The sequence below is a fragment of the Diabrotica undecimpunctata genome, chromosome 10, assembly GCF_040954645.1.
Source record: "Diabrotica undecimpunctata isolate CICGRU chromosome 10, icDiaUnde3, whole genome shotgun sequence".
NCBI classification, from domain to species: domain Eukaryota; kingdom Metazoa; phylum Arthropoda; class Insecta; order Coleoptera; family Chrysomelidae; genus Diabrotica; species Diabrotica undecimpunctata.
In genome coordinates, this window is record NC_092812.1 from 58,801,757 (window position 1) to 58,829,023 (window position 27,267).

The window sequence follows — 27,267 nt, forward strand, 5'->3', positions numbered from 1 at the left end:
ATTTATTTTTTTTTTATTTATATATTAATATAATTATTTTATTTATTAACTTTTTTTAATTATCTTTAAAATTAAAATTTTCATTCTCGATTAATAGTTGTATTATTCTTATAATTTATTTGTATTGTTTTTCCTTATTTTCAAAAATAGAAATTTTCGTATTGCACAACCAGTTTTATTATGTATATTTGTATCATTAACATTAATTATGTTGTCTACAATTTTCTAATAAGTAGTACGCGGTTGTTTCAATAAATTTCTAAAACTCAAACTAAACGACTAACTTATGAGTTTCTTCAAAATTTAAGAAAACACCTTAATTTTTATTGGGGGGAAGACGAATTTTCATACAAAATTCTTGCCCTCAAATGTAACCCCCTACTGCCCCGCATTAACCACTAACTTTGAAGATAATTTTGGATTTAACTAATTTATTGGTTGAATGCCAGTAATAACAAGAAAAACATAAAATTTCACCAAATTATATATAATTTAGCTCTCCAGGCCTAGAAGGCCCATGGCTTGGGTTACTATTCTTTTCCATTCTTTTCTGTTTGTTGCTTTATTTTTCCAGTTTGGTATTTTAAGTTTTTCTATGTCTTTTTCAACATCCTTCTTCCACCTGGTTTTCGGTCTGCGTTTCTTCCTTTTCCCTCCTATTCCTCCCATTAGCATTCTTTTTGGCAGTCTCGTGTTTTCCATCCTTTGGATGTGTCCCAACCATCTCAGTCTGTGTGACTTTATGACCCCTACGATATTCGGCTCTCCGTACATCTCCTCTAATTCCATATTTGGTCTTTTTATCCATATACCATTCCATAATTTACCTCCAAATATTTTCCTGAGGACTTTTCTTTCCCAGACTTGCAGCAAGACTTGCTCGGATTTGTTCATTGTCCATGTTTCACTGGCATATAATACAATAGGTCTTATTACTGTCTTATATATTCTTATCGTAGCCCTTCTAGATATGTTTTTGCTTCTTAATAAATTGTTTAGTGCAAAAATACAACGGTTACCGGCCATAATTCTCGCTTGGATTTCTTCCTTCATATTTGGTCTTCTCGTGAATGTCGCTCCTAAATACTGGAATATTTCTACTTCTTCGAATTTATATGTTTTTTCATCTGTTATTACTGTCAGATATTGTTCTTGTAGGTAATCTCTTTCTGTCCATTCCATATATTTGGTCTTTTCTTCATTTATGTACATCCCTTTCTTTCTTGCTTTCAATTCTAATTTTTTTATTATTTCTTTTAATTCTTGCTTACTTCTGGCTATCAGTACAATGTCGTCAGCGAATGCTAAGCATTGGTGTTTTCTTTGATATATAAGTCCTGACCTGTTGATTCCAGCTTCTCTGATGGTAACTTCGAGGACGATACTGAACAACAGCGATGACAGTGGGTCTCCTTGTCGCACCCCCTCACTGACCTCAAACTTATCTGTTTCTTCGCCATTTATTTTAACCCTATTCTCTGTTTTTCGGAGTGTCACTTTTACCATTCTTATCAGTTTTTCACTAATTCCCATTTCACGTAGTGCTTTGTATATTTCTTTGCGCTTTATCCTATCGAACGCTTGTTTAAAGTCGATGAATAGGGCCATTGTAGGTTGTCCATATTCGTAGCTTTCTGCTTGTATTTCACGCAGTAGGAAAATTTGATCCACTGTGCTGCGCCCTCTTCTGAATCCACATTGATATTCCCCTATGTCATTATCTATATTTTGAGATAGCTTATCTTTTATATATACTGCAAGTATTTTATATGCAACATTTAGTAGGGCTATTCCCCTGTAATTGTGGCATAAACTTTTGTCGCCTTTTTTGTGAAAAGGGCACAGTGTCGCTTCGGTCCATTCCTTCGGTAATTTTTCTTGTTCCCATATGTCTTTTAGCAACTTTTCCAAATGCTTAATTAGTACTGGTCCTCCATATTTAAACATTTCAGCTGTTACTTCATCTCTTCCTGGGCTCTTATTATTCTTTAGTTTCTCTATTATTTCTTTTATTTCTTTTTCGTTAGGCGATCTTTCCTCTATTCGTTCTTGATCGACATTTTCCTTCACTTCTTCTTCCTCTTCATATTCTGTTGTGGGAATTTCATTTAAAAGTTCTTCAAAGTATTCTTTCCATCTGCTCAATATTTCTTCGTCACTTACTAAATTTCTTCTATTTTTGTTTTTGTAGTGTAGTTTCACCAAATTAACCAATTAAATGTTCTTAGAGACCTCCAATACTATAACTCAATCAACCTGCAAATCAATATCAACACATCACTGTGTTGAAGATAATTTTTTTTCTTTTTGTGAAAATATCAGTTTTTCATATGATTTTTTTTTAAGATTTTTTTAAGCCCTTCTCTCTATTCGGATTGCCGAATATAGATCTCTCCTAATTCTCGCCATTCATCTCTGTTGTTTGTAAGACGTTTCCACATTGGTCCTGCAGTTCTTTTAATATCGTCACTCCAGCGCATTTGCGGTCTTCCTCGTGGTCTTTTGGCTTCATATGGCCGCCAATTCCTGATTTCTATATTCCATCGGCCATCCTTAAGACGTTCGATATGTCCAGCCGATTTCCATTTCAGTTTAGCTGCCTGTTCGACAGCATCTTTTACTTTTGTTCTATTACGAATGTCTTCATTGGATTTATGGTCTTTATTGGAATAAAAATAGTTATAACATTGATCAGAAATGGAAAAATATAAAAGTAGCAATCATTAAAACAGCAAATGAAAACTTTAAACCAAAGAAAAGAAAACATAAAGACTGGATGACTGAAGAAATAGTACTATTAATGAATGCAAGAAAATCATTCAAAACAAAAAATCCAATTAAATATAATGAAACTGATCGATTAATTAAAAGAGAATAAAAGAAGCTAAAGAGAAACGTTACATGAGCAGTGCCAAGAACTAGAAGAAATTGAGAAAAAATATGACTTTTTAACGTGCATAAAAGAATTAGAGAATTAACAGGAATGAGAAAAACACTTCAAACTAGACAACTAAGAGATGAAAGTGGTGCACTTATAATAGATATAAATCAAAAATGCAGGGATGGACACAATATATGGCACAACTTTTTGAAGACAAAGAGAGAACAGAAGCACCAAAAGAATTTAAGGATGATACTGTGCCTAACATTATACGAGAAGAAATTGAATATGCAATGAAACAAGCTAAAGGTGGTAAATCTCCCGGGCCTGATGAAGTTCCTATCGAATTACTCAAAATTGTGAATACTAAATCTATTGATTTTCTTTTGGATTTATTCAATACCATATATAGAACAGGTATAATACCTAAAGAATGGCTCCAATCAACATTCATACTGCTACCCAAGAAAGCCAATGCAAAGGGGTGCAATGAACATCGCACCATAGCCTTAATGAGTCATGTCTTGAAATTGTTTTTAAAAGTAATTCACAATAGAATACATAGGAAATTAGATGAAGGCATAAGTAATACACAACTGGGATTTAGGAAAGGACTGGAAACACGAGATGCACTGTTTGTAGTAAGTGTTCTTTCGCAGAGATGCGAAAGGAAGTATATGCCTGTTTCATTGATTTTGAGAAGGCATTTGATACAGTGCAGCATAATCGGCTTAAAGAAATTTTATTAAATAAAAACATAGACAGTAGAGATATTAGAATCATATGTAACCTCTATTGGAACCAAACAGCAAAAGTGAAAGTTTAAAATAAACTGACCGAGAATATCCAGATTCGCTGTGGGGTCCGCCAAGGGTGTATTTTATCACCCTTGTTATTCAATTTATACAGTGAAGCCATCTCAGAATTACCGCTTGCCGAGGTCAGTGAGGGCCTTATAATAAACAGTGAGCCACTTAATAACATAAGATATGCTGACGACACCGTTCTTCTAGGAACACTAGAAGAACTTTAACCATCCATCCATCCAATGGCGCTACAGCCCAAATCGGGCCTTGGCCTCCTTCAACAGGCTTCTCCAACCATCTCTATTTACCGCTGTTCTTTTCCATGAACGCGTTCCCAGGCAGTTCCTGGCATCCTCATCGACTTCATCTTCCCATCTCTTTTTAGGTCCTCCAACAGGTCTTTTTCCCTGCACTCTTGCATTTAATAACTTTCTGGGGATTCTATTCTGGGGAGAATAGAAGAACTTTAACACCTTGCTGAAAAACTAAATATATATTGCAACGATTATGGACTAAAAATAAATTTGAAGAAAACCAAGTTCATGGTATTTACAAAAGCACAAAACATCAAAGTTAAGCTAGTACTAGATAATACAGAAATTGAACAAATATCTTCGTACAAATACCTTGGAGCATGGATCACAGAAGATACTGATTAGACAAAAGAAATAAGATGCCGAATTGAAATTGCACGGTCAACTTTTAATAGAATGAGAAAACTTTTTTATAATCGCGATATCAATATATCGCGCTCCAAATAAGAATGCTTCGATGTTATATTTTCTCTACCCTTTTGTATGGGGTTGAAGCTTGGACACTTAAAAAATCCAACATTAAAAACCTAGAAGCATTCGAAATGTGGTGTTACCGACGTATTTTAAAAGTATCTTGGATGGATCACAAAACAAACGAACAAGTTCTCGAACAACTAGGAAAACAATGCGAAGTTTTAAATTCCATAAAAATATGGAAATTGGAATACTTGGGGCACATCATGAGAGGTGAAAAATACGAACTACTAAGGAATATAATGCAGGGTAAAATCAAAGGCAGAAGAAGCGTAGGAAGCCTAAAATCTCCGTGAATGCAGTTCAATTGAACTATTCAATCGCGTAACCAATAAAATTATAATTGCCAGAATGATTTCCAATCTCCGATAGGAGCGGAGCTTAAAGAAGAAGAAGAAGACGTTATTGATCTGCTGATCACTGACACATTGGAATCTTTTAGAGGATGAACTGACTTTCCAACAGGACGGGGCACTCCCACATTATGATATACGCGTAAGACAATTTTTAAATCAACGTTTTCCAGAACATTGGATTGGCAGAGTTAGAATACCTAAAATCAAAAATATATGCCACTCCGCCTGCAGATCTTGTAGAATTGCGACAGAGAATTGTGACAGAACGCCGATTATTGACACCGGAGGTATTTGCAAATGTACGAAGAGGCTTTGAAAATAGACTGTTTTATTGTACGGAGGTCAGGAGGTAATTTGATGAACTTTTATGTTTTTTGCTATTACAAATGTTAATAAATGTACAATAAATTGGTTAAATTCAAAATTATCTCCAAAGTTATTCTGTAAATTAAAAAAAAAATAGAGTGTTGTGTAGAGAAAAAAAATTCGTTTTAAATGATGTGCCACTCGACCACACTTGCTATTTAAAAAAAAACTGGTGGTTGATGCGGGGCGTAAGTTACATAAGGGTATTAAGTTATTTCGTTCCCCTCCCAATACTAATTGACCTGTTTTTTTTTTTTTAATTTTTAAGAATTTCTGGGTTTCTGAGATTCTGGAGTGATCAAATTTTCGTTGGAATACACTATATATATATATATATATATATATATATATATATATATATATATATATATATATATATATATATATATATATACATCTATATATATATATAAATATATAAATATATGTATATATATATAAATTTTTTCCAGAAGGTATTTAACAAACATATGCCACAAACAGATTTTAAACAGGTATTATTTGAGCGAATCCAACGCTCCTCAATTCCATACCACCCTTTCACCCTTTTACGACCTGCTAATTTGCCTACGAGGCTTTTGTCTTTAAATAATTAATTACTTTTCTTAATTAGAGTACCTTGACATTAAGATGTTTTCAATTACCCTTAACGAAGTTGCGCAAAATGTTTAAGAGAGAATAATTAGTTAATTGCTGTCTACGGGGTAAATTATTCTTATCCTGGATTTATTTTAGCTTTATACTCTGCCATTAATCACTTTTCTTTGCGAGTGGTTTCTTCGGGGCTAAATAATATTGACAAAGAGGTGCTTAAACAGCCACATGCGTCTTATTTGTACTCCGATGGGTGCTAGTTTGTTTTTTTTTGTATCATTAAATAGAATAGAAATGTTTTGGAAATTATAATACAAAACCAAAGTCCACCTGTATTTCGTTTCTAGCAGAATATTCGTATTAAGTATTGTTTATTTCGAATTAACTAACTCATGACGATATTTTTGTTTCGTTTGAAAACCGGACAACTGAAACCAACTTAAAAATAAGATATATGTACCAAGAAAGTTTAAAACTAAAATAAAATCAATGTTAAAATTTAAGCACTATTAAATTGATATTTATGGGAATGGAATGTAATTGTTGAACTGACTAAAATCCACAGAGGGTTGAAGCGCTAGAGGAACAAGAATTGATATTTATATTTGAACCCAAAATCAAAATCACATTGATGTGGAAAATATATTATTGACAGTCATTGAAAAGATAGAAATCACTGGAAAACTTTTTTTTTATTTTAGTTTGACGGCCTTGGCCGAGCCAATTAGCCAGACAAATTTAAAGACAAACAAACTGGAAAACTTCAGGAGAAAAAAAAATAATATTAGTAAAATCATTTCTAACACCAGTTAGAGCTGTAGTTGTAAATAACCTAAATACGGTTATCGTCATCATCTAGCTTACTGCATGCACTGTTGAACATAGTCCTCCCTCAAAATTACCCATTCTTTTCTGTTCTGATTTGATTGGATCCGGTGTTTGCTCATTCTTTTGTCAGTTCTCGGTCATCATTCAAATATCTTATTCGTCCAGCCTCCACCATTCAATATTATCACAGGATAGTCAAGTTTCACTTTAATTTGGTAATGCGTTCAACGCATATTTCTTTTTTCTGTTTGGCCTCATCCACTCATCCACTATTTGCCCTCCAGTGGGCATCTTATGTCGTCTATACATCTGATGTGAGGCCCGTCTGTACTTATTTCGTCCCTATTGGTGTCGACTCCGCGATTCTCCATGCCAACCTGCTATCATAGTATCTAGTTATCTGGTCGGCACATCGCCGTTTCAGTTTTACCACCTCCTCCACGATTTTCCTGAATTTAGTTGTCCGTATTATTTCGGTATTTTAAATCTTGTCTCTTAGTGATATTCACAAACATATTTCGTTCCATTACTCTTTTTTAGTTTCGTAAAGACCTGATAATAAGTGACATGGTATGTAATACTATACACATATCTTCGATTTTCATTTAAATATGGTGAAACATGTAAAAAACGGTTTCGAACATTACTGTAAACTGCTTTTAGAGCAGAGAAATGGAGGATTAAAGCAAGCGAGGAGAAGGGTGCAGAGTGTTGCTTGCGGCAGGCTTTTGCTCGCACTAGTAGCTTGTGCAGTAACGATCATCATCATCAATGGCATCACAGCTCTTTATGAGCCAAAGAGTTCTTCAGAACAATATTCTATTCGCCCTGTATCTGGCAACTCTTCTCCATACTCTAACTCCAAAATATGTGCCAAATAAATTTTGAGGGCATCAGCCTAAGGAAACGCGAATATCTTAGCAAGATTCTGACAAACAACAAAATTGATGTTGTTACAGTTCAAGACACATACTGCAGACAATCTCCAATTAAAAAGCCGTTGCCAAATCCCTGGATATAGACTAATAGCTTCACTAAACTATGCTTAATATGGTATCACGACTTGTTGTAGAGCAGACATCAAACATTTCAGCACATATCACTCTTACTCGACACAAGAGGTTTTCATTCTTGCTATGAAAGTAGACAAAATAAGTATTGTTAATATAATAGGAGGTTGGACTCAATCAAAGTAACCTTCCCAATACGGTCATTCTTACATGGAGTGCGATCGAGATATGGGAGTGATAAACCAAAAAATTATGGCTGAACTTCCTGAGGATTGGTACACGGAAATTAGATCATGTCCAGTAAAACCAAATCCGTTCGATGTCGTAGAGGTCGATCAATCACTTATAAGAAACTGGTTACTATTCTTGGACAAAATTTACGTAACTAAACCAACATATAAATCAAGACCAATCAGAGAACTCGAAATATTGAAAGATCATCCACGCCTTTTCAAACACCGAGATTCCTATAATGGACAATGGGAGACGTCAATTATACGCAAACCATTTACAAATTCCGATGAGGTACAACTACCCGAGAGCCAGTTTATTTTGCCACCAAAATTATATACAGGTGAGTTTGTTTTAAAAATTTCCTTTCTTTTCTCTTTTTTCATAGAGATGTTTTTTAGAGCTAAGGAAAATTTCTAAGGAAAAATTTAACGATCTGGTCCACTTGAGTCAGTTTTGCACATCTGAAAGGGCTAGATCGTTCTATAGAGGCTTACCTTACAACAAAAACAAAAAAACGTAAACAAAATGAGGAGAAAATAATAAAAGCTAGACAAATGAAGATCAGAAAAAAAATTCTTGTCGTATATTTCGCTTTTTTCCCGTGTTTGTAGTGACTTGTGTTTACATAAAGCAATGTTTCTAAGTTTTGTGTTTTATTTTAAATTCCGTTGATTAAATAATACGTTACAAAATAAGTATGAAGACTACTTAAATAAAGAAGTACGCAAAATATTTAATTGTATGATGATGTTTAGGGTTTGAAAGTTAAAAATTCAATTTTCTCGAATTAACCTCTTTGTGAGATTTCGCCTTTCTTCCGTGTGGTCTTCATATACAAACCGCCGAATGCTGGATGACGACTAAACGTGCTCCCTACGGTGGAGACTTTAACAGTCACCACCCTGCATGGGGATATAACCAGTGCAACCAACAATGAGAATAATTTGCCGAATGGGCCGAGTTTCATTATCTCAGACTTTTACATGATGTACAACAAAAACCCACCTTCCACTCTGTAAGATGTCAAAAGAGCTACAATCCCGATCTTACATTTATATAAGAACAGCTTTAAGAACGCAACAAGGGAAGTTCTCGATAACTTTACTAAATCCCGACATAGACTAATAATTCCAACTATGGACACCACCATCTCCATTATAAACTCAATGGGAAGGCTTTCAACCCCAACTAGAAAGTAATATTAGACATATTAAGCCAGAGGTGGAAAATTATGAAAGATTCACGTCACTAGTGATTAGCTGCGCCAAAAAGCACATTCCACGTGGAGTTAAATCTTACATCTAATGCTGGAATGATGACGGTGATGAACTACTTATTCAGTATGAGATCCGGACGTTTTTTAACAACTCTTAGAAACCCTAAATTCTTAAGGAACTAGATTCTGGCCTAAACAACTCCACAGTAAACTCTACAACCCCAAAATTGGAAGACATAGCCAAACGCATAGTACGTCTCTCAAAACCAGTCATAAAAAATCATAAAAGAGAAGTTCGGTATCAGTTAAGAGAAGCCAAAACTGCACAACAACAAAACCTACCAGTGATGAAGCTCATTGAGCTCAAAGAATTTGCAGAAGCTCTAAAATTAATTTGAATGTCAAAAAGCCACAGGAGTTGGTAATATTTCTCTTGAATTTATACAAAAAACATAAGTCTGAATACCCGTAAATTGGTTATTAAAAATTTTACAATAAATAATGCAGACTAAGTAGAAGGTTTCAAAATCCTTCAAACATAGCATGATCATCGCAATATTAAAACCTGGGAAAGACCAATCGCTCTTTTATGCCTCTGCTACAAGATATTTGAGAGCATAATCCAGAAAAGAGGAGGCACATCTTCATAGATTTTAAGGCAGCGTACGGTACTGTTGACAGACTCCAATTATATTCGGCTATGCTCGAATTTGAAGTACCAAAAGGATTGGTAGAATTAATTAAAAAGACAATTAGAAAAGTTGAATGTAAAGTGCGAGTACAAGGGGATAGTAAACTTAACGGGTACGATATATACCCGCAGTATACAAGTAATGGCATATGCTGATGATATCGTGATCATTGGAAGAACCCGAAATGAAGCAGTTGAAGCTTTCACACGTATTAAAAACGCTGCAGAAAACATTGGACTTCTGATTAACTCCCAGAAAACTAAATATATGCCATCTATATTAGTTGGAACAGGTTTGGAGCAGAGGGTGCTAAGAATCCCTGGAAAAGATCAAGATACTACAAAGAGCGACAAATGCATATTACTTTATACAATGTTAAAGCTCTTATATCAGGCCAGGGTCACTGGTTGACAGCAAAAATAACATATCCAAAGAAATACTACGAATCTTTGAAAAAAAAAGTATTGAGGACTATATATAGCGGAGTTAACGAACAGGGTCTGTGAAGAAGGCGATATAATTTCGAAGTATATAGACTTTTTGTTGCAGATATCGTAAAAACCACCAAAATAAACCGCCTAAACACCGACATAATTAATATATTAATCAAAATAACTCAGTATGGTGGGATAGACACCTAAATATGAAGACAAAAACGCAGATTTATAAAACATTAGTGCGAAGTATTATGACATATGGGGCTGAAAATTGGATCATAAACAAGAAAACCAGCAGTAAGATAGTAGCAACAGAGATGGAATGCCTGCGAAGATGCTGCAGAGTAACAAGAATGGATAGGAGAAGTAATGACGAAATAAAGCAAAGAACATCAATAGAAACAGACATACTAACATATATAGAACAAAAAAGACTAAAGCGGTATGGACATGTAAGAAGAACTAGCGACAGCAGATGGATAAAGAAAATAACCGAATGGAGCCCCATAGGAAGGAGGAAAAGAGGACGACCCCGAAAATCCTGGAGGAACGAAGTAGACGACGCCATGAGTAAAAGAGGACTAAACGATGGAGAATGGAACAACAGAGAGAGATGGAAACGGTTGAGCGAGGGAAGGCAGTGAATACTGTAGAATCCCTAAATATATATATATATATATATATATATATATATATATATATATATATATATATATATATATATCAAAATAACTGTGCCACTTCATTTTTAACTTCAAATATCTCAAAAAATAATGACTTTATCGTTACGAATAAAGTGTATGTTATTTACATAGAAAGTATTGTAGAATCTAAAAATTGCGCTAAGATAGCAATCCCACCAGTGGCGTAGAATTTGGGAAAGATCAACCATTCGTTTTCTCCTGTCGTACGCATCTGGTAATAGACAGAAACGTTTATTTAACACAATTTAGTAGGGTGTACACTTCCTGCCAAGTATGACAAGGATATGTCAATAGTTTTAAAGTACTGGGTACAAATAGTTTTTAAATTTTCACTCAGTAATGAGCTACATTTTATTTAAGTAATACACAAAGTTGAAGGCACAATGTTGAGTAAGTGAAGTCGAAATGATTTAAATAAAGCTTTGGAAGATATCCATATTATATATACAGGGTGGTCCTTAAGTAATTGTACAAAAAGAAACAGTAGGTTCTTCACTTTAAAATATTACGATTTAAGCCAAATTGCTTTATTAAAATGTTGATATTAAGAAAGATACAGGGTGTTAAAGTGCAAAATTAAAATTTTATTTTTCGCTATAACTTTCATGTTTGTAAAAATTTATGCATAAAAATTTACAACTGGGTACTTTTAAATTTGAGAAATTATAATTTGATGCACACTTTGATGTAACTAATAGAGGGCGCCACTTATGCCACATATGTGGTATAAATTTGCACTTAACTTTTTTGCTCTTTAAGTAACCTGTATTTGGGATAAAAAATATTAAAGATACATTATTTTAACAAAAAAAAGGTATACTAATTAATAACTTTAAAACTCAACAGTTTTCGAGATAATCGCATTTTAAAAATCAGCTGCATAATTCTGATCTAAGGCAATTACTCCAGGCAACGAAGAAAAAATAGACAAACACATTAATACTTCTGAATTTTGGTATAAAATACCTTTAACTAGAGTTAATAATTAACAAAATATTAAATAAAATAAATATATCAGCAGGATAATTAATAATAGGATTTGACAAAATAACACAATAATAGAATTTTACATCAAACATTTTACGTTTTATGTTAAATTAAAGTCATAATCAAAAAAATTTGTTTACAAACCAAATTAAGAAATAGTTAAACTAAAGAACATATCTTTTTGTCAAAGTAAGTGTTCGATATGTCCACCATTTTCTTTAATTCATTTGTCAATATATTCCATAAAAGATCGTCTCATATTAAATAGCATAATTGGTTCTAAAGAAGCTGATGCAGTATTTATTTCTTCCAATAGTTGGTTGCGAATGTTTATGGGATTCTTATAGACACGATGTTTTAATGCGCCCCATACACCAAAATCAAGCGGATTAAATTCGGAGCTACGTGGTGGCTATAATGTATAATGGATGAATATATTATTTTGGATACATGTCCAAATCTTATGCTGTATTATGGAACCATATCTTATTTGTCGCAGAAGTAAAATAATGTATTAAACTGTGATGTATCTCGTTCATTGGTTACTTATATACACACGGAATAACCTATCGATGACATTACTTATTTATATGATTACGTTACAGCTTACGAGTAACTATAATTACATCTCGAACAAATGGAATATTATGATTTACTAACGAACTAATATTATGCTGAACTAAATTGCCTGTGTGTTTACTATATTTATAACAATATCGGTTATTAGAACAACGATGATGTTTTTGTAAAAATTCTTTCAGGTTAGATTTGTAGCAAAAGTATTATGAAACAGGACACATATGTGTTATTCAATACCTGTGCTCTAGTTTCTATTTGTCCTAATAACAATGGGTAAACAATTTATGTAATAAACAATAAGTATTCTATTCGGATTTTTTTATGAATTAAATAATTATGTCAATATCTCACCACATTGCCAAGAAATATGACTACCACGACCAATCCAACGATTAGAAAAGTTTTATTTAAGTATGTTCTAACTACCTTCTCTGTAGAATGTGATGGTGTACCATCTTGCATAAACCACATATTTTGGGTTTTTAGCATTTTACAATAGAGAAAAAGTAATACAACGCCATTATAGGAACTTAAGAAGCGATAGCAAAGGGAAATTGTAAACATGATGACGGCCAACATCTGAATACGGACACGGCACCTAAAGAAGAAAATGAAATATCTTTTCTCCAATAAGACATTTAACATTCATAATAAAGCATTTTGTGATGTTACATTATCATCTTTAAGTTGTTTTAATAAGAATACTATGAATTATGCGTATCTACAGGTATTCAGTGCTTTACCGCACAAATATCAAACTAAGAATTATTGTGCAGCTGACTTATAAAATGCATTTATCTCGAAAACGGTTGAATTTTCAGGTTACTAACAAGTATACCTTTTCTTTGTAAAAATAATGTATCTTTAATATTTTTTAACACAAATAGAGCTAACTTAAAAAGCAAAAAAGTTAAGCGCAAATTTATGTCACACATGTGGCATATGTGGCGCCCTCTATTAGTTACATTAAAGTAAGTGTAAAATTATAATTTATCCTACTCAAAAGCATCCAACTGTAAATTTTTGTCCAAAAATATTTTCAATGGTAAAAAATATAGCGAAGAATAAAACTTTAAATTTCTACTTTACCACCCTGTATCTTTCTTAATATCAACATTTTATTAAAGCAAGTTGGCTTAAATCGTAATATTTTAAAGTTCAGAATCTACGGTTTCTGTTTGTACAATTACTTAAGGACCACCCTGTATATGGAACATAGACTTGAAGGTTACCTAAATATAGCGATCCGGAATAAACTAGAAGTGTTTAAAATATTAATTGATAGAAAACTTGACGGTATTAAGTATATCTTGAAGAGATAAAAGACCAAAATTATCAACGACGAAAAAACTAAGAACTTTACAATACCTTTACTACATTGTAGGAGTTCGATATGATCCATTACAAGTAATAATTATTATACAAAAATCAAGATACAATATAGTTTGGAAAGAAGAACATGTTGAATACTAATTGGTTCAAATGTAGGTGTATAAAAAGAACTGTTTACAGCATGCAGCAGTCGAAGAAACCTTAGAGGTAGGACCTAAAGAAGAAGAAATACTAAAATCTACAGCTCTAAGAAATTAACGCACCACCTACAAAAACAAAAAAAAACGATTTATTGGTGTTTTAAATTTAATTGTATTCATTTTTGTATTGCATGTACCATGTATTTGGACTGTTTTTATCAAGTTACTTGTTTTGTTTTTTGAAATTTGTTAATATCGATAAGGGGTTAGTGTCATTTTTAAGTCGTTGTGTGAACTATTGCTATTTATTGCTAACATTTTGCTATTGTTTTATTCAAAATGCAACCCGAATCGAGAAATTTGACTAATGAAGAGTACCTATGCTCAAATAGTGGTTCTGCACGAAGAAGGTAGGAGTTACAGACGCTTAGAGGAATGGTTCGGAGTATACCATACATCGGTCATACGATTAATGAAACGGTAAAGAGAGACCCGTAGTCACTCTAGACGTCCAGGACAAAGTCGACATCTTGTAACAACGCCTGTTCAATACCGTTTCTTACTACTTCTCATCCTAAGCCAACGATTTGTAACAACTAGAAGCTCACAATGCCGACTTGAATATATTCATAATGTTCGAATCAGCTGTGAAACTGTTCGCCAACGCCTCAAGGAAGGTAATTTGGTAAATCGTATACCTGTCAGAAGACCAGCCTTGATCGTAGCTCATCGCAAAGCACGTTTAGAATTTGCACGAAATCGTGTCTATTGGTTGGAGGTTGATTGGAATAGAGTGCTGTTTGCAGATGAGAGTAGATTATGTATTTATAGTTGTGATATACGTATTCGCGTATACACAGTGTAACACGCGAGGAACGACGTTATTCGGTGGAGGGTCGGTTTTGGTCTTGGGTGACGTTTCTTTAACGGGTCGTGCAGACTTGGTGGTGTTAAATAACGGTACCATCTACGGTCATCAATATATCGTTGATGTTCTTCAAGACTATATTGTACCATTTGCTCCTTATATTGGCGAAAATTTTGTTCTGATGCACGATAATGCACGACTACACGTTGTAAATATAGTGGAAAATTATCTAGAGGAAGTTTGAACCGACGTTATGGGATGGCCAGCGAATGGTACCCATCTCCATTCTATAGAGAACGTTTTGGTAGACGTATTCTTCTTCAAGTGCCATCTTTGTTCCGAAGGTTGGCGATCATCAGGGCTATACGTATTTTCGAAACTGCTGACCGAAACAATTCGTTGCTGCTACAGCTACACCATTCCCGTAGATTCTTTAGCCAGGAGTTTCGTCTTCTTCCTATGGACCTTTTTCCTGCTATTTTCACTTGCATAATTATTCGAAGCAGTTCATATCTTTCGCCTCTTGTAATGTGTCCCAAGTATTGCAGTTTTCGTTTTTTGATCGTAAATATGATTTCCTTTTCTTTATTCATTCTTCTCAAGACCTCGACATTTGTGACTCTCTCGGTCCATGATATTCTCAGGATTCTGCGATACATCCACAGTTCAAATGCCTCTAATTTTTTGGTATCAATCTTTTTCAACGTCCATGACTCCATTCCGTAGAACAGCACAGAAAGTACGTAACATCTCATCAGGCGAAGTTTCATTTCAAGGCTCAAATCTCTTCCGCAGAACACTCTCTTCATTTTAGTGAATATGGATCTGGCTTTTTCTATTCTTATTTTGATTTCTGCTAAGCTATCGTTGTCTTCATTACCATTACCATAAATTTAGTTTTCTTTATGTTCAAAGATATATATTCTTCGCTGCAGTCTGCTATCTTATTCACCAATGTCTGTAGCTCTTCAAGTGTTTCTGCGATAAGAACGGTGTCGTCGGCAAATCTCAGATTGTTTAATCTAACACCATTTATTTTAATATCTACGGATTGCTCAGAGAGTGTTCTATTCATTACGTCTTCGGAATAGAGATTAAACAGGGTTGGTGACAGTATACACCCTTGTCTCACACCTCGCTTTATTTCAATTTCTTCAGTGGTATTATTCTCTACTCTCACTACTGCTTTCTGATTGTAGTCCATATTTGCTATTAGACGTATGCGGAATTCTTATAATCAACCAAACACTCTTCAAGAACTGGAACAACGTTTTGTCCAAATTTTGAATAAACTGGATGAGAACACTTCGTTTATTTAGAGTATGAATCGTTGATGCCAAGCTGTTATTAGTAGCAGGGGTAGTAGTAGGCAATTTTTAGAATTAGCGATTTTGTTGTTCATTGTTTTAATATTGTGTTAAGTTTATGAATATTAAAAATGGTTAGCGACATCACCAAATCGGTTTGTTTTACAAAGTAAAGTAATATGAAATAAAATGCGTTTCATTTCAGTTAATATTTTCATGTTATATGGTAAGTTTTAAAGTGGTGCGTTAATTTTTTGGAGCAGTATAAAATAAAATGGACGTAGATGGTACTTACATATTTTATGATCGTTTTCTTCACTAACATTGGTATCCTTATTGCAGTCTTCTGTCTTTTCGCAACTTTTTTCACAACTTTTTTCCGAATTAGTTTCGTCGACAGTCTTAACTTCCGAAGAACTAAGGTAAGGGTCCTGAGATTGGATAGACAAATTATTTTTGCACCACTTGGTCTTTTCCGAATCACATGTTTTCTCGGGGACAACACTAGATACATCTGAACTTTCATTACACTTTTCAGTAAAAAAATTTCGTGATGGATTTAGCCGCAAGTCGATCCCGACGGTGGTATTTACAGGCTTTTCTATATCCGAGATCAACCAGTTTTTGGGTTTTTTCACATCATCGCACAGTTCTTTCTCAATTTTTATGAGAGGACTAACGGATGAGTTTTTCACTTCGAACGTCATGTGACAGTGCTCGTTGTTGTTATTTTCGAAAGACTTTGAGACGAATTGTGTTAATTTCTCCATGATTATAAACGATAATCTGAAGTATGTTTTGGAAGAGTCATATGGAACTGAAATCACCATTTGAAATTCAGGGATGGTGGTTACCTAGGCAACTACACAGGGTTGTGAGGGTTGCGGTTACTGCTGTTTCCACCCTTAACTGCGGAAGTTGCCGCTGCTATTGGTCGCGCTTAAATAGGGGGTGGCACTATACATTAAAATCCTGTTTGTGCTATTCCCCCTTTATTTATTATTAGTCGATTGCTCACTCTAAGTGGCTGAAGTTTTTACTACTTGTTTTTCGAGCTGTGTAATTATGTAGATTCCTTTTGAAACATGCGGTCGTAGAAGAATATTAAATATCATTGCATTTAGCTACATTATCGGCTATAAATTTGGAAAGACATTAGAGGTCATATCGGCAAATCGATTCTTGAACAAAAATAAGTATAACTTTGTAAAACATTGAAAAAAAAGTGTGAAGAAATCTTTGTCTACTGGACAGCAACAAACTTGCTTTTCCTATTAAACAAAATTCCCGAAATTTCAAAATATAAAAATTTCATTCAATGAATATACACTGTCCTGCAAAATTAATCGTACACGTGAAATTTCAAAGTTTTCTTCATTTAATTTTTTTGAATTGCTCTGTACATTAATTAAATATACTTATCAAAATATAAGTTTAATACACTCTTGGATTCCACACGACGAAGATGCTCTGATAATACAGCGTCAAACTTAGAAATCATTTCAACTAACTGCAAATAATTTCCATTATTTGGTTCAAATAACTTATTAGATGATCCTCTAAAAGCTAAACATTGTTTAGATAAAAATTTTACAATTGATAATAATCTTTCAACAACAGCGCCCCAATGTTTTTTCTCCATTTCATATAGTTTTTGATGAGCAGAGTCAACTGTTAATCCTTTTTTTAATGCTGTAGATAGTTCAAACAGTTTTTGAGAATATTTTATATGAGCTGCACCGGATTCATGTCTTTTTAAAAGAATAGCTAAATGTTGCCAGTCACTTACCCCATTAATTCCACTAAGTAATTGTCGGCTGCTTTCATCACAACAAAACAGTTTACAAGGTGCACAAAAAACACTATTTAGTGATAATGAATAAAGTAACCACGGGCGATGAATTTGGTCTTGATTAGGTAATGTGCGATAATAATAAGTTTCTGAAAATTTCCTATTATTTGTATCTCTGGGGAAGTTAATTTTTGTAATTTGCTGAGGAAAATTTTCAACAACAAATTGAACTTCACTTGGATTCATATTTGCAGGCCATTTTCCGGGATCATCTGAAACCAAGTATATGCTGGAGCTTCCTACACTGCAATCCAGATTAACTGGAACATTAATTGTTCTGTCTTGGATGGTGGTTTCAGGTTCAGGATTTTTAGAATCAGCACTCGCATTATCGCTATTATTGTCATCCAATCCTCCGCCTCTATCCGCAGGAATATTCAATTGTTTGGTACTTTTTTCTATGGTTTGGACTTCGCTTGAAGTTGAAGGTCCTAAATTTATATCCGAGTCTTCTATATTTTCATGTATGTGCATCAAAAATGATTCCAGTGCACCGCTAAGTTTTTTTTTCTCGTCAGTTTTTGCCTCTTTTATTTTTCTATATTGAAAGCCTGAAAGTCGTTTTCTTTTTCTTTCGGACATTTTGAAATTATCACTTAAGAACGAAGCCGGGCGAATTTAACAAAATAAATCCAAAAACACTTCAAATAAGTTGTCCAAATAATGTTTCTCCAAATAATATGTAACCGTAACGCGTATACGAATAAAATTGCTCTGATCTCGACGTTACTTTGAAATACAGTACCTACTGTGCAAAAGAAACGGGTACACTACTATATTTTACAAACAAAATCGTTTATCAAAAGCGTGTATAAATTCATGGAATTCTCAACTAAGACTGAACATAAGACATAATAACTCATCTATAAACATAACCATAGAAACAATATTATAACAGAAACTTTACAACCACTTGCCTAAATTCTTGTAAAGTATCTACGTGTGAAATCCCAAATAACTGAAGTCCGAAAGCCGCCAGCCGCTTTGAATTAAAAAGTATTCCCGAAACTACTTTATGACTGTACCTGCAAAAGGGCGGCAGTTCATACAATAAATAATATTTTCTGATATTTTTTTTAGATTAGGACGAAAAAAAGAAGTATACATGATAAATGAAACGCATTTGAGTATTATCACGTACTGAATAATTATTATTGTTTGGAGTATTAGAGTTAACAGAATTATCTGAATCATTACTATTTAATTATTTGAATTTATTTTCGTTTTAAAAAAGTATTATCATCAGTGGACTGCTTTTGGCTGCCCCTATTGTTGGTCGCCCGTGTGCGATGCACACTTGGCACACACGGTAGTGGCGGCCCTGATAATAACACTATATTTCGAAACAGACACATTAACACTGAGATGAAGTCAAGAATTTATAAAGTCAGTGTAAGACAAATAATCACATATGCCTCAGAAACAAGACCCGATACAGCCACAACACAAAGGCTACTGAAAATTGCAGAGATGAGAGTACTGAGAAGAATTTATTATTATTATTATTATTAATTACTTAATTTCGTGTTTCTTCTTTTTGTTTGGCTCCTTACTTTCTTTATCTTCACTAAGTACGCGTTTTTTGAGTGGTAGCTGCTTTCTTTTGTTTTTTTTTTATTCTTTTTCTTCCAACTCTTCTTTCATCCGTGTCGAGGTTAACATTTTGGATTTCTGTTTCTTTCTTTTGCTCTGTCTAGATTTAGGTTTAGGTGTTGGATGTAATTCTTCGAATGTCCTGTTCTTAATCTCCACTGTTTTGTTCTTATTATCTGTAGCTTTTTTATCATACACTTCTTTTTTGATTCAATAGCTTTGTTATCGGGAATTGTTTTTGTACACTTATCGATGGAAGTTATTATCCTCGATAGCAGTAGGTGAGTCAGTTATTAAAGTAAGATCTTCCTCTTTAAATACATTCCTATCTATCGGATACGGTCCTGTAATTTTGAAACCATTTATACCGTTTCCAATCGTCGTTACAGTCACCAATGTGAAGGAGACTTTTAATAAATTGGAGGTAGAGGCAAAGAAAACTGGTTTAAGGGTAAACGAAGAGAAAACCAAATACATGTGCATCAACAGACAAAAGGGACGAGGATATAATAGGGCAAAATGTTACAATACACCCATATAACTTGAAAGAGTGGAGAGTTTTAAATATCTCGTAGCAACAATCACTGCAGATAACGATATCGCGGAAGAGATTAAAGGAAGAATTCAGGTATCAAACAGATGTATGCACAACCTCCACAATACTATTAAATCTAAAAGCCTAACACGAACATCAAAGATTAGAATATATAGACCGGTGCTCATGTATGGGTGTGAGACGTGGACCCTGACCAAAGAAACTGAAAGAAAACTTAGATGTTTTGAGAGGAAAATCCTCAGAAGAATCTTTGAGCCTTATCAATACATTAATAGCAACCAATACCGAATGAGAACAAATGCTGAGGTCAAGCAGATGTATAGAGCGAGCGATATAGTCCAAGAGATTAAATACCAACGTCTAAGATGGGCTGGCCATGTCCATAGACTCCCTAATAACCGCCTTGCCAAGTTAATATGGGAGGAAGCCCCCACAGGAAGAAGGCCCTTTAGGACGTCCACGAATGCGATGGAGAGACAATATATGGTCAGATCTAAGAACAATGGGGCTACCCACTGACCCCACTATTATAGACGACCGTTCAAGATGGAAGCAAGTTGTGCAGTCAGCCAAAACCCACCGGTTGTAGTGCTACGAGAAGAATAATTTTTGATTTATATTAATGCTGGATTAAAATTTCCAAGTGAAATATCTAAAGTTAATGTATGATATACCTACGTTTTTCTTCTGTTGGCAACAGTGAAAGTGGTATCTAAAAATTGTACAAAAATAGCTGTGATGGAAACAGATCAGCTAGCGGGGCATTCACATTCCTATTTAAAGTCCCACTTAGTAGGACTACTAGTTGGACAGTCGGCTCCACTCACGCTCCGACTTGCTCTCAAACTAGCGCTCCAACCCAACTTCACTCCTAGCCTGTTTTCACGGTGTTGTACACCGCTCAGCCAAAAATTAAAATGAAGAAAGTGTCAGCATCAACATTGTGCTTCTTATCCTCACCATTTGAAAAGAAAAAAAATGTTGGATGAAGAAATATTAATATGAGGATCATTACAGAAACTAGTATGTCACAAACAGAGACCATTTTTGTAAATATCAATAATTCAGAAATCCCTTTATACTATTCATTACGGAAGTCGTACAGTAGGTACCCAAGGCGAAGCGCTGACTGACAAAAATTTTGATCCGACTATCCGACTCCTCCATTCACGCTCCCTCTCCGTCGCCAGTCGGAAGTTGGACCTCCGAATCGTCCATGAACTTTACTTTTACTTAGCAAATAGCTATTTTTATGAGGCCACATTTTTAAAGATTTAAAGCAATTTTTTATGCTTTAGAATCGAAACTAAAGATTACACTTTTTGCGGTTTATAGTTAGATGCAATTTGGCTAAGATAGATGCTAAAATCTTTGGATGTGCACAATTTTTTAATTATTTTTAAATCTAAATACTTACTAAGAATTATTTCCACATTATACAGAAGATCGTGTTAATTTGCATCTTATTTTGCAATTATATGTCGATTTAGCGGAATTTAAGACAAATAAACAATTGGACTCTTAAATCTCCAGTTTTAACAATATTATAAGAATGTTGCCCAGTGTGCTGTTTCAAAGGAATATTCAAATAACATCAATCTTGTCGATTGTAGCGTGTTTATAATATAAACAATGGTAAATATTATCGTCTAATTTTTATTACCATATAACCTCTTACTACGATTCATTATCAATTAATATGTTACAATCCAATGATTTGAATATCAATTGTTTTACTCTAAAAAATAATTTACATTTTGGTAATAAGGTACATTTTGTTTTTGTTCGTTTTTCTGCCTAGTAAGATATTTTTTCTGTAATGTCATAAAAACACTCACAGTGTCATTTAAGTAAGAAACGGAAAGGTGATATAAATACTTATGAGCTACTAATAGTAAAAATATTTTTATTTTTACTTTATATTTTTTTATGTACAATATTCACAGACATATTCGTTTCTTTCTGCACCAGAACAATCTATATGTGCCCACAAGTTGCACATAAGGCACTGAATCCATTTTTCACCTCGATAATCCTCACAAAATTTTCACAGAAAATACAATTTACATCCGTATTTTTCGGATCCGTTACACCAGGAATCTCTTCCAAATCCATATCTTCATCAGCTGGTTGAAATTCCTGCTCACTATCGTTGTCAGAAGAACTTTCGATTTCCTTTTTATGACGCCTCTCTGACTTGTTTTTATTGACGTGACAACGTCTTTTTTTCTTAGTCACCTCCCTTGTGGACTCATTGCTAAAATGGCGTGCCCTCCAAGTAAAGACTTGGCCGGACCCTGAGCTTCCTGGCCTTTCGGCATACGCTCTTAGCGAAACCTCTGCCCCTACGAGTCCGACACCAAAGTGAAGGTGCCACGGGGCGCGTACCAAAGACGTCCCGTGGGTCCCCCTGTGGGGGTACCCCGTAATGTTACCACGACACGTCTAGCACACGCAACCCGCGGGGGCTCCACCTTCCCCGTAGTACCTGTGTTGTGAGTACCTTGCCTACCCGTTACTCCCACACTACGGGCGGGTAGGTTTGGCAGGCGGAGGAATTTCCACCTCACACGTAGACAGGTCGCCGCCGAGGATCTCTCCTCTACCACTCTTGGATCTCCCGGTGGGTACGTGCCGAGGCACCTACACCGCTCCTGACCGCCGTCAGGCGCGGTGTGTCCACACCCCTCCTGACCAAGGTCAGGAGAGGTATTTACGGGCCCAGCTCGTTCAACCTCACCAGGCTCTTTTGGAATGGGAGTAGAGTGGTCCCACGAGTAGTCTCGTCTCGGATACTAGGAGTGTAGACCGGTGACCGTGTCGCCGAAGCGACCGTGTGCGTTTCTACAAACCCGACACCTCTAGCGACGGCTCTCCACCTCCCTATTCCTACCCATTAGTCGCCTCTTACGACAGGCAGGGCTTTCTGACCCCGGCCGTATTCTTATCTCCGCGAGCCGGACGGAGACCTTGTGGACTCAGCCGTAATGTGTAGTTTTACTGCTTGTACATTTAATTTCTTTTTGCGGTTTTGCTGGTCTAATGCTTCCTTGGTGCGCATGGGCGCGGTTATTATGACGTAACCATTGCCTGATTTTTCGCTATATTATGCCTTGAGCGTTCCCATGAAAGGCGTAGATACAACTTTGAACTGCATTAGAAGTATAAATTTGGTGGAAAAAGATTGTTCCGTCTCATTATAATTTATTTCATGTTGTTTGTCGATTTTACTTTATTATTTTAGATTGATATCGGTAATTCTTAAAGTTTGGGTAAATTAGCCAAAAATCTATTAAAAGATTAAAAGATTAATAAAATTTTATAGTTTTTAGAAACGACCTCCCCTCTACTAGGGGCTTCTGTTAGACGTTTTGTAATGTATTTTTAGGAGTATCATTCGAAACTCAGTTCTGTACACACGTTTAGCTTAATCAACAAAAGTTCTATCAAAATTGTCGTCATATATTATTTTAATTTGATAAAATAGTATTTTATAGCAACTATATCTCACGGTAAACTAACCGTGAGCCGAACAAAGATATTACAACTGTAATCAAGCGAAACCGTTTGCAATGGGCAGGACATGTCGCCCGGAATCCGGAATCAAACATGATAAAAAAGATTTTAACAGAGCAGTCGGTGGGCATACCAAGACAAAGTATGATGATAATGTATAATAGAGATAACTAACATTAATTCTGAAAACATATATCTAGAGAACATCTCTAACAAACGGCAAATTTTAGGGTTTATTTATATCCTATGTATCGCTTGTTGAATTTTACCATAAATGGGTGGATCTTAGCACTACAAAATCCAAATCATTTCCCCAAACGCACCAAAAATTCCAGTACCCATTCTGGGTACTAGCACATCCCAGGGGACACTCGAAGGATGTAAATAGAGCAACAGTTAGTCATAATAGATCAATCAGTTCCAAAGAAATGCATTTTTAGATTAATATTTTACTTTCAGTTGATAGTTTTGATTTTCTGCCTAACAACCAATGCATGTTCCTCAACTTATGACTCAGTTGTCTTCGCTTAGTAAATATATGCTTCCCCCATTTTAATCTGTCTAAGTGTACACCAAGATATTCGACTTAATCCCTTGTGGAATAACTTTACCGTTTAAGTATACAGTCGGACCTGTTTCCCTACACCTGGTAAATGTTAGGTGTAGTGATTTGTTTTCAATTATTTTGACTCTTAATTTTGTCATCCATTGTTGTATTTTATTTAAGTTGTTTTGTGGGATTTCCGAGGCTATTTTGGAATTTTTGTTAGATGATAGTATTACCGTATCATCCGTAAACGTGACTGTGGTGATAATTGTTTCTGTTGGTAGGTCAGCAGTGACTATAAGGTATAATATGGGTCCTAGGACGCTTCTTTGGGGCACCCCAGCGAAAATTTGTTGTCTGCTCGTGTATTCATTCTCATACTTTACCTGGAAGTTTCTGTTGGTGATATAGGATTTTAAGATTATATAGTAATTTGTTGGTAAATTCTGTTTTAGTTTACATAAAAGATCTTTATGTCAGACTTTATCAAATGCCTGGCTTATGTTCAGGAATACCGCTGAGCAGTACCTATTATTTTCAAAGTTTTCATTGATTTTCTCTACAACTCTATGTACCTATTGTATTGTTGATTGTTGTTTTATTAACCCAAATTGGTATGATGATATTAGTTTTTTGTTTTCTATTATAGAAAATTGTTTCAATATTTAGTAGAATATCTTTCAAATTGGTGTGATGGTATTAATTTTTTATTTTCTATTATAGGCATCAGCCTAGTAAGTGTCAGCTTTTCAAAAACTTTGGAAACCACTGGAAGAAGACTAATAGGACGAGAAGACTGTATGGTTTCTGGACTATTTGTTTTTTGTTCTTACTGGTGGGATTTTATAGTTATGCCTTCGTAAGGTCCTTGTAGCATTGCACTTAGGCCTAAATCGTCAGGAAATACTCTTTCTGAGATTTCTACTCTTTGCAGATTTCTAAACCCTACATTTAGTTTTTGACTTATAAATAATAATATTTATATCTTAATAATTTCGTCCATAAATATTATAAATAGTGTTGGGCTAAGTGCTCCTTCCTGTATTGTAAACGTATCTGATGTATTATTACTAATTACGGCATTGTTGTTCTCATTATATATTTTTTGTATCATTCTTAGTAATATGTTGTCCATTCCTGTTTCTCTTAATATTTTCCATAGTTTCTGCCTTGGTACTTTATCGAAGGCTTTTTCTATGTCAAGGAATATTACGTATATTTTGTTGTAAAGTAAATAAATGATCCTGTATACTCCTACCACTTCTAAATCCTCTTTGTGCCTCGTCTAATTTGTGTTCTGTCATTGTTGATAATCGTCTGTTTATTATTTTTTTCTAAAAGTTTCATACATGTACATAGGGACATCTATCCTCTGTAGTTATTACATTATCTTCTATATTCTTTTTTGTATATATATATGGGTACTATTAGCGACACTTTCCAATCTTCCGGTATAGCTTCATTTTTCCATATTTTATTTGTTTTTAGTAATATTTGTTCTAGATGTTTCCCCATGTTTTTTATAATTTATGATGTTAGGTATTCTATCCACTCCAGAAGCTCTTCTATACTTCAACGCTTTTATTGCTTCTTCTGGTTCTTTAACGTTTATTCAGTTTTCTGTGTTATCTTCCAATTTATTATTTTGTTCTTCATTAATTTCGTCTTGGTTTATATCCATTAGCAGTGCTTCGAAGTGTTGTTTCCATCTTTTAACTATTTCTTTTGTTTCTGTTATTAACTATCCATTTTTATTTTTAATACTTACTGTATGCTGTATATTTAATGTTTTTTGTGTTCTTAATGTTTTCAGGATTCTGTAGAATAGCTTTTGGTTACTTTTGCTATCTTCTTCCATTTTCTCTCCGAACTTTTCCAAATTGTCTCTCATTGCTGCCGTTACCAATATTTTTACCTTTTTTTTCTTTCATTTTTATATTTATTGTACTTCTTATTTGTTTTGCCTTTCAGTTATTCTTTTTTCTTCATTTTTACTTGCTTTTTTATTTCTTCGGACCACCATGCTGTCTGTTTCTTTGTTGAGTCTTTTTTACTTGGTCCTCATACTTCCTTAGCTGCATCCAGTAGCAGGTCCAGAAGCACAGGTAATCTGCACTAATAATTTTTTAAGATCAATAGACATATCCGATTTTAGAACGTACCCCAGTTTCCAAATAAAACCCAGGCCAAACTTACGCGGCAAAAACGCTAATAAATGATACGAGCATATAATTAGTCATAAGAGTATAAAATACAAAACTGGAAAAAAAAGGATGTCCTATTAAAAAAATTTATGAAATTATATACACCAAATTATTTATAGATAACAATATTTCTACTCATAATATTATTGAAAATTATTATTGAACTGTAGTTTTCGCAAAATAACTTTTTACTGAAAAATATTTAATGTATATATTCCTTTACACATTCCATACATATTCAATTCTTTATTAATTAATTTCATTATTAACATGAAAGTATTATTATAATTATATTGATACCACCTATTCCATAATACGCAGATATGAATGTCATTAATTGAATAAAATATTTTATATTTTGAATTGTTTATTTGGAAAATTATCATTCCTTATTCGCCTTAAATAAATTGTATTTATTGTGTTGTATTTGTAATTATAAAAATAAACTGCTAATAATGCAACTAAAGTGATATGTTTATCATTGTTTGTTTTTTGTTTTTCGCGTGGGTATATATTTATTATTACAATCTAATCTAGATATTATCCACGCTTTTAACAAATAAGTATTTAAAATCAGTTGCGAATTTATTTTTAAATAGAAATACTAGTACGCGTTTAACAATTTTAGTTGATTTCGTGACTTATACTTGACAATACTCGTGCATTGCTTATATTTATGCAACTAACATTGCAGAACTAAAAGGAAAAGACATTTTTTATGTTTATAAACATTGAATCTTTTGCATTTTTAATTTATTAAGAAACCGGTTACAAAATCGTTTATAATATAAATTGTTCAGGTAATATATGGTAAAGATATAAATATATTCTGACGTCACACAAAACGTTATTGGTGTCAACACTAAAAAACGCC

At 34.1% G+C, this 27,267-nt stretch overlaps 1 protein-coding gene across 1 annotated transcript in view; it reads right to left on the bottom strand.

The window, feature by feature from the left end:
• The window catches only part of LOC140451724 (uncharacterized), a 66,723-nt gene extending 49,828 nt beyond the window's left edge, over positions 1-16,895 (bottom strand). Inside the window, exon 1 of the mRNA XM_072545568.1 lies at positions 16,449-16,895. Within this exon, the coding sequence (XP_072401669.1) occupies positions 16,449-16,895 (447 nt within the window). The remainder of the gene's footprint in view (positions 1-16,448) is intronic.
• Between the last annotated feature and the right edge of the window lie 10,372 nt (positions 16,896-27,267).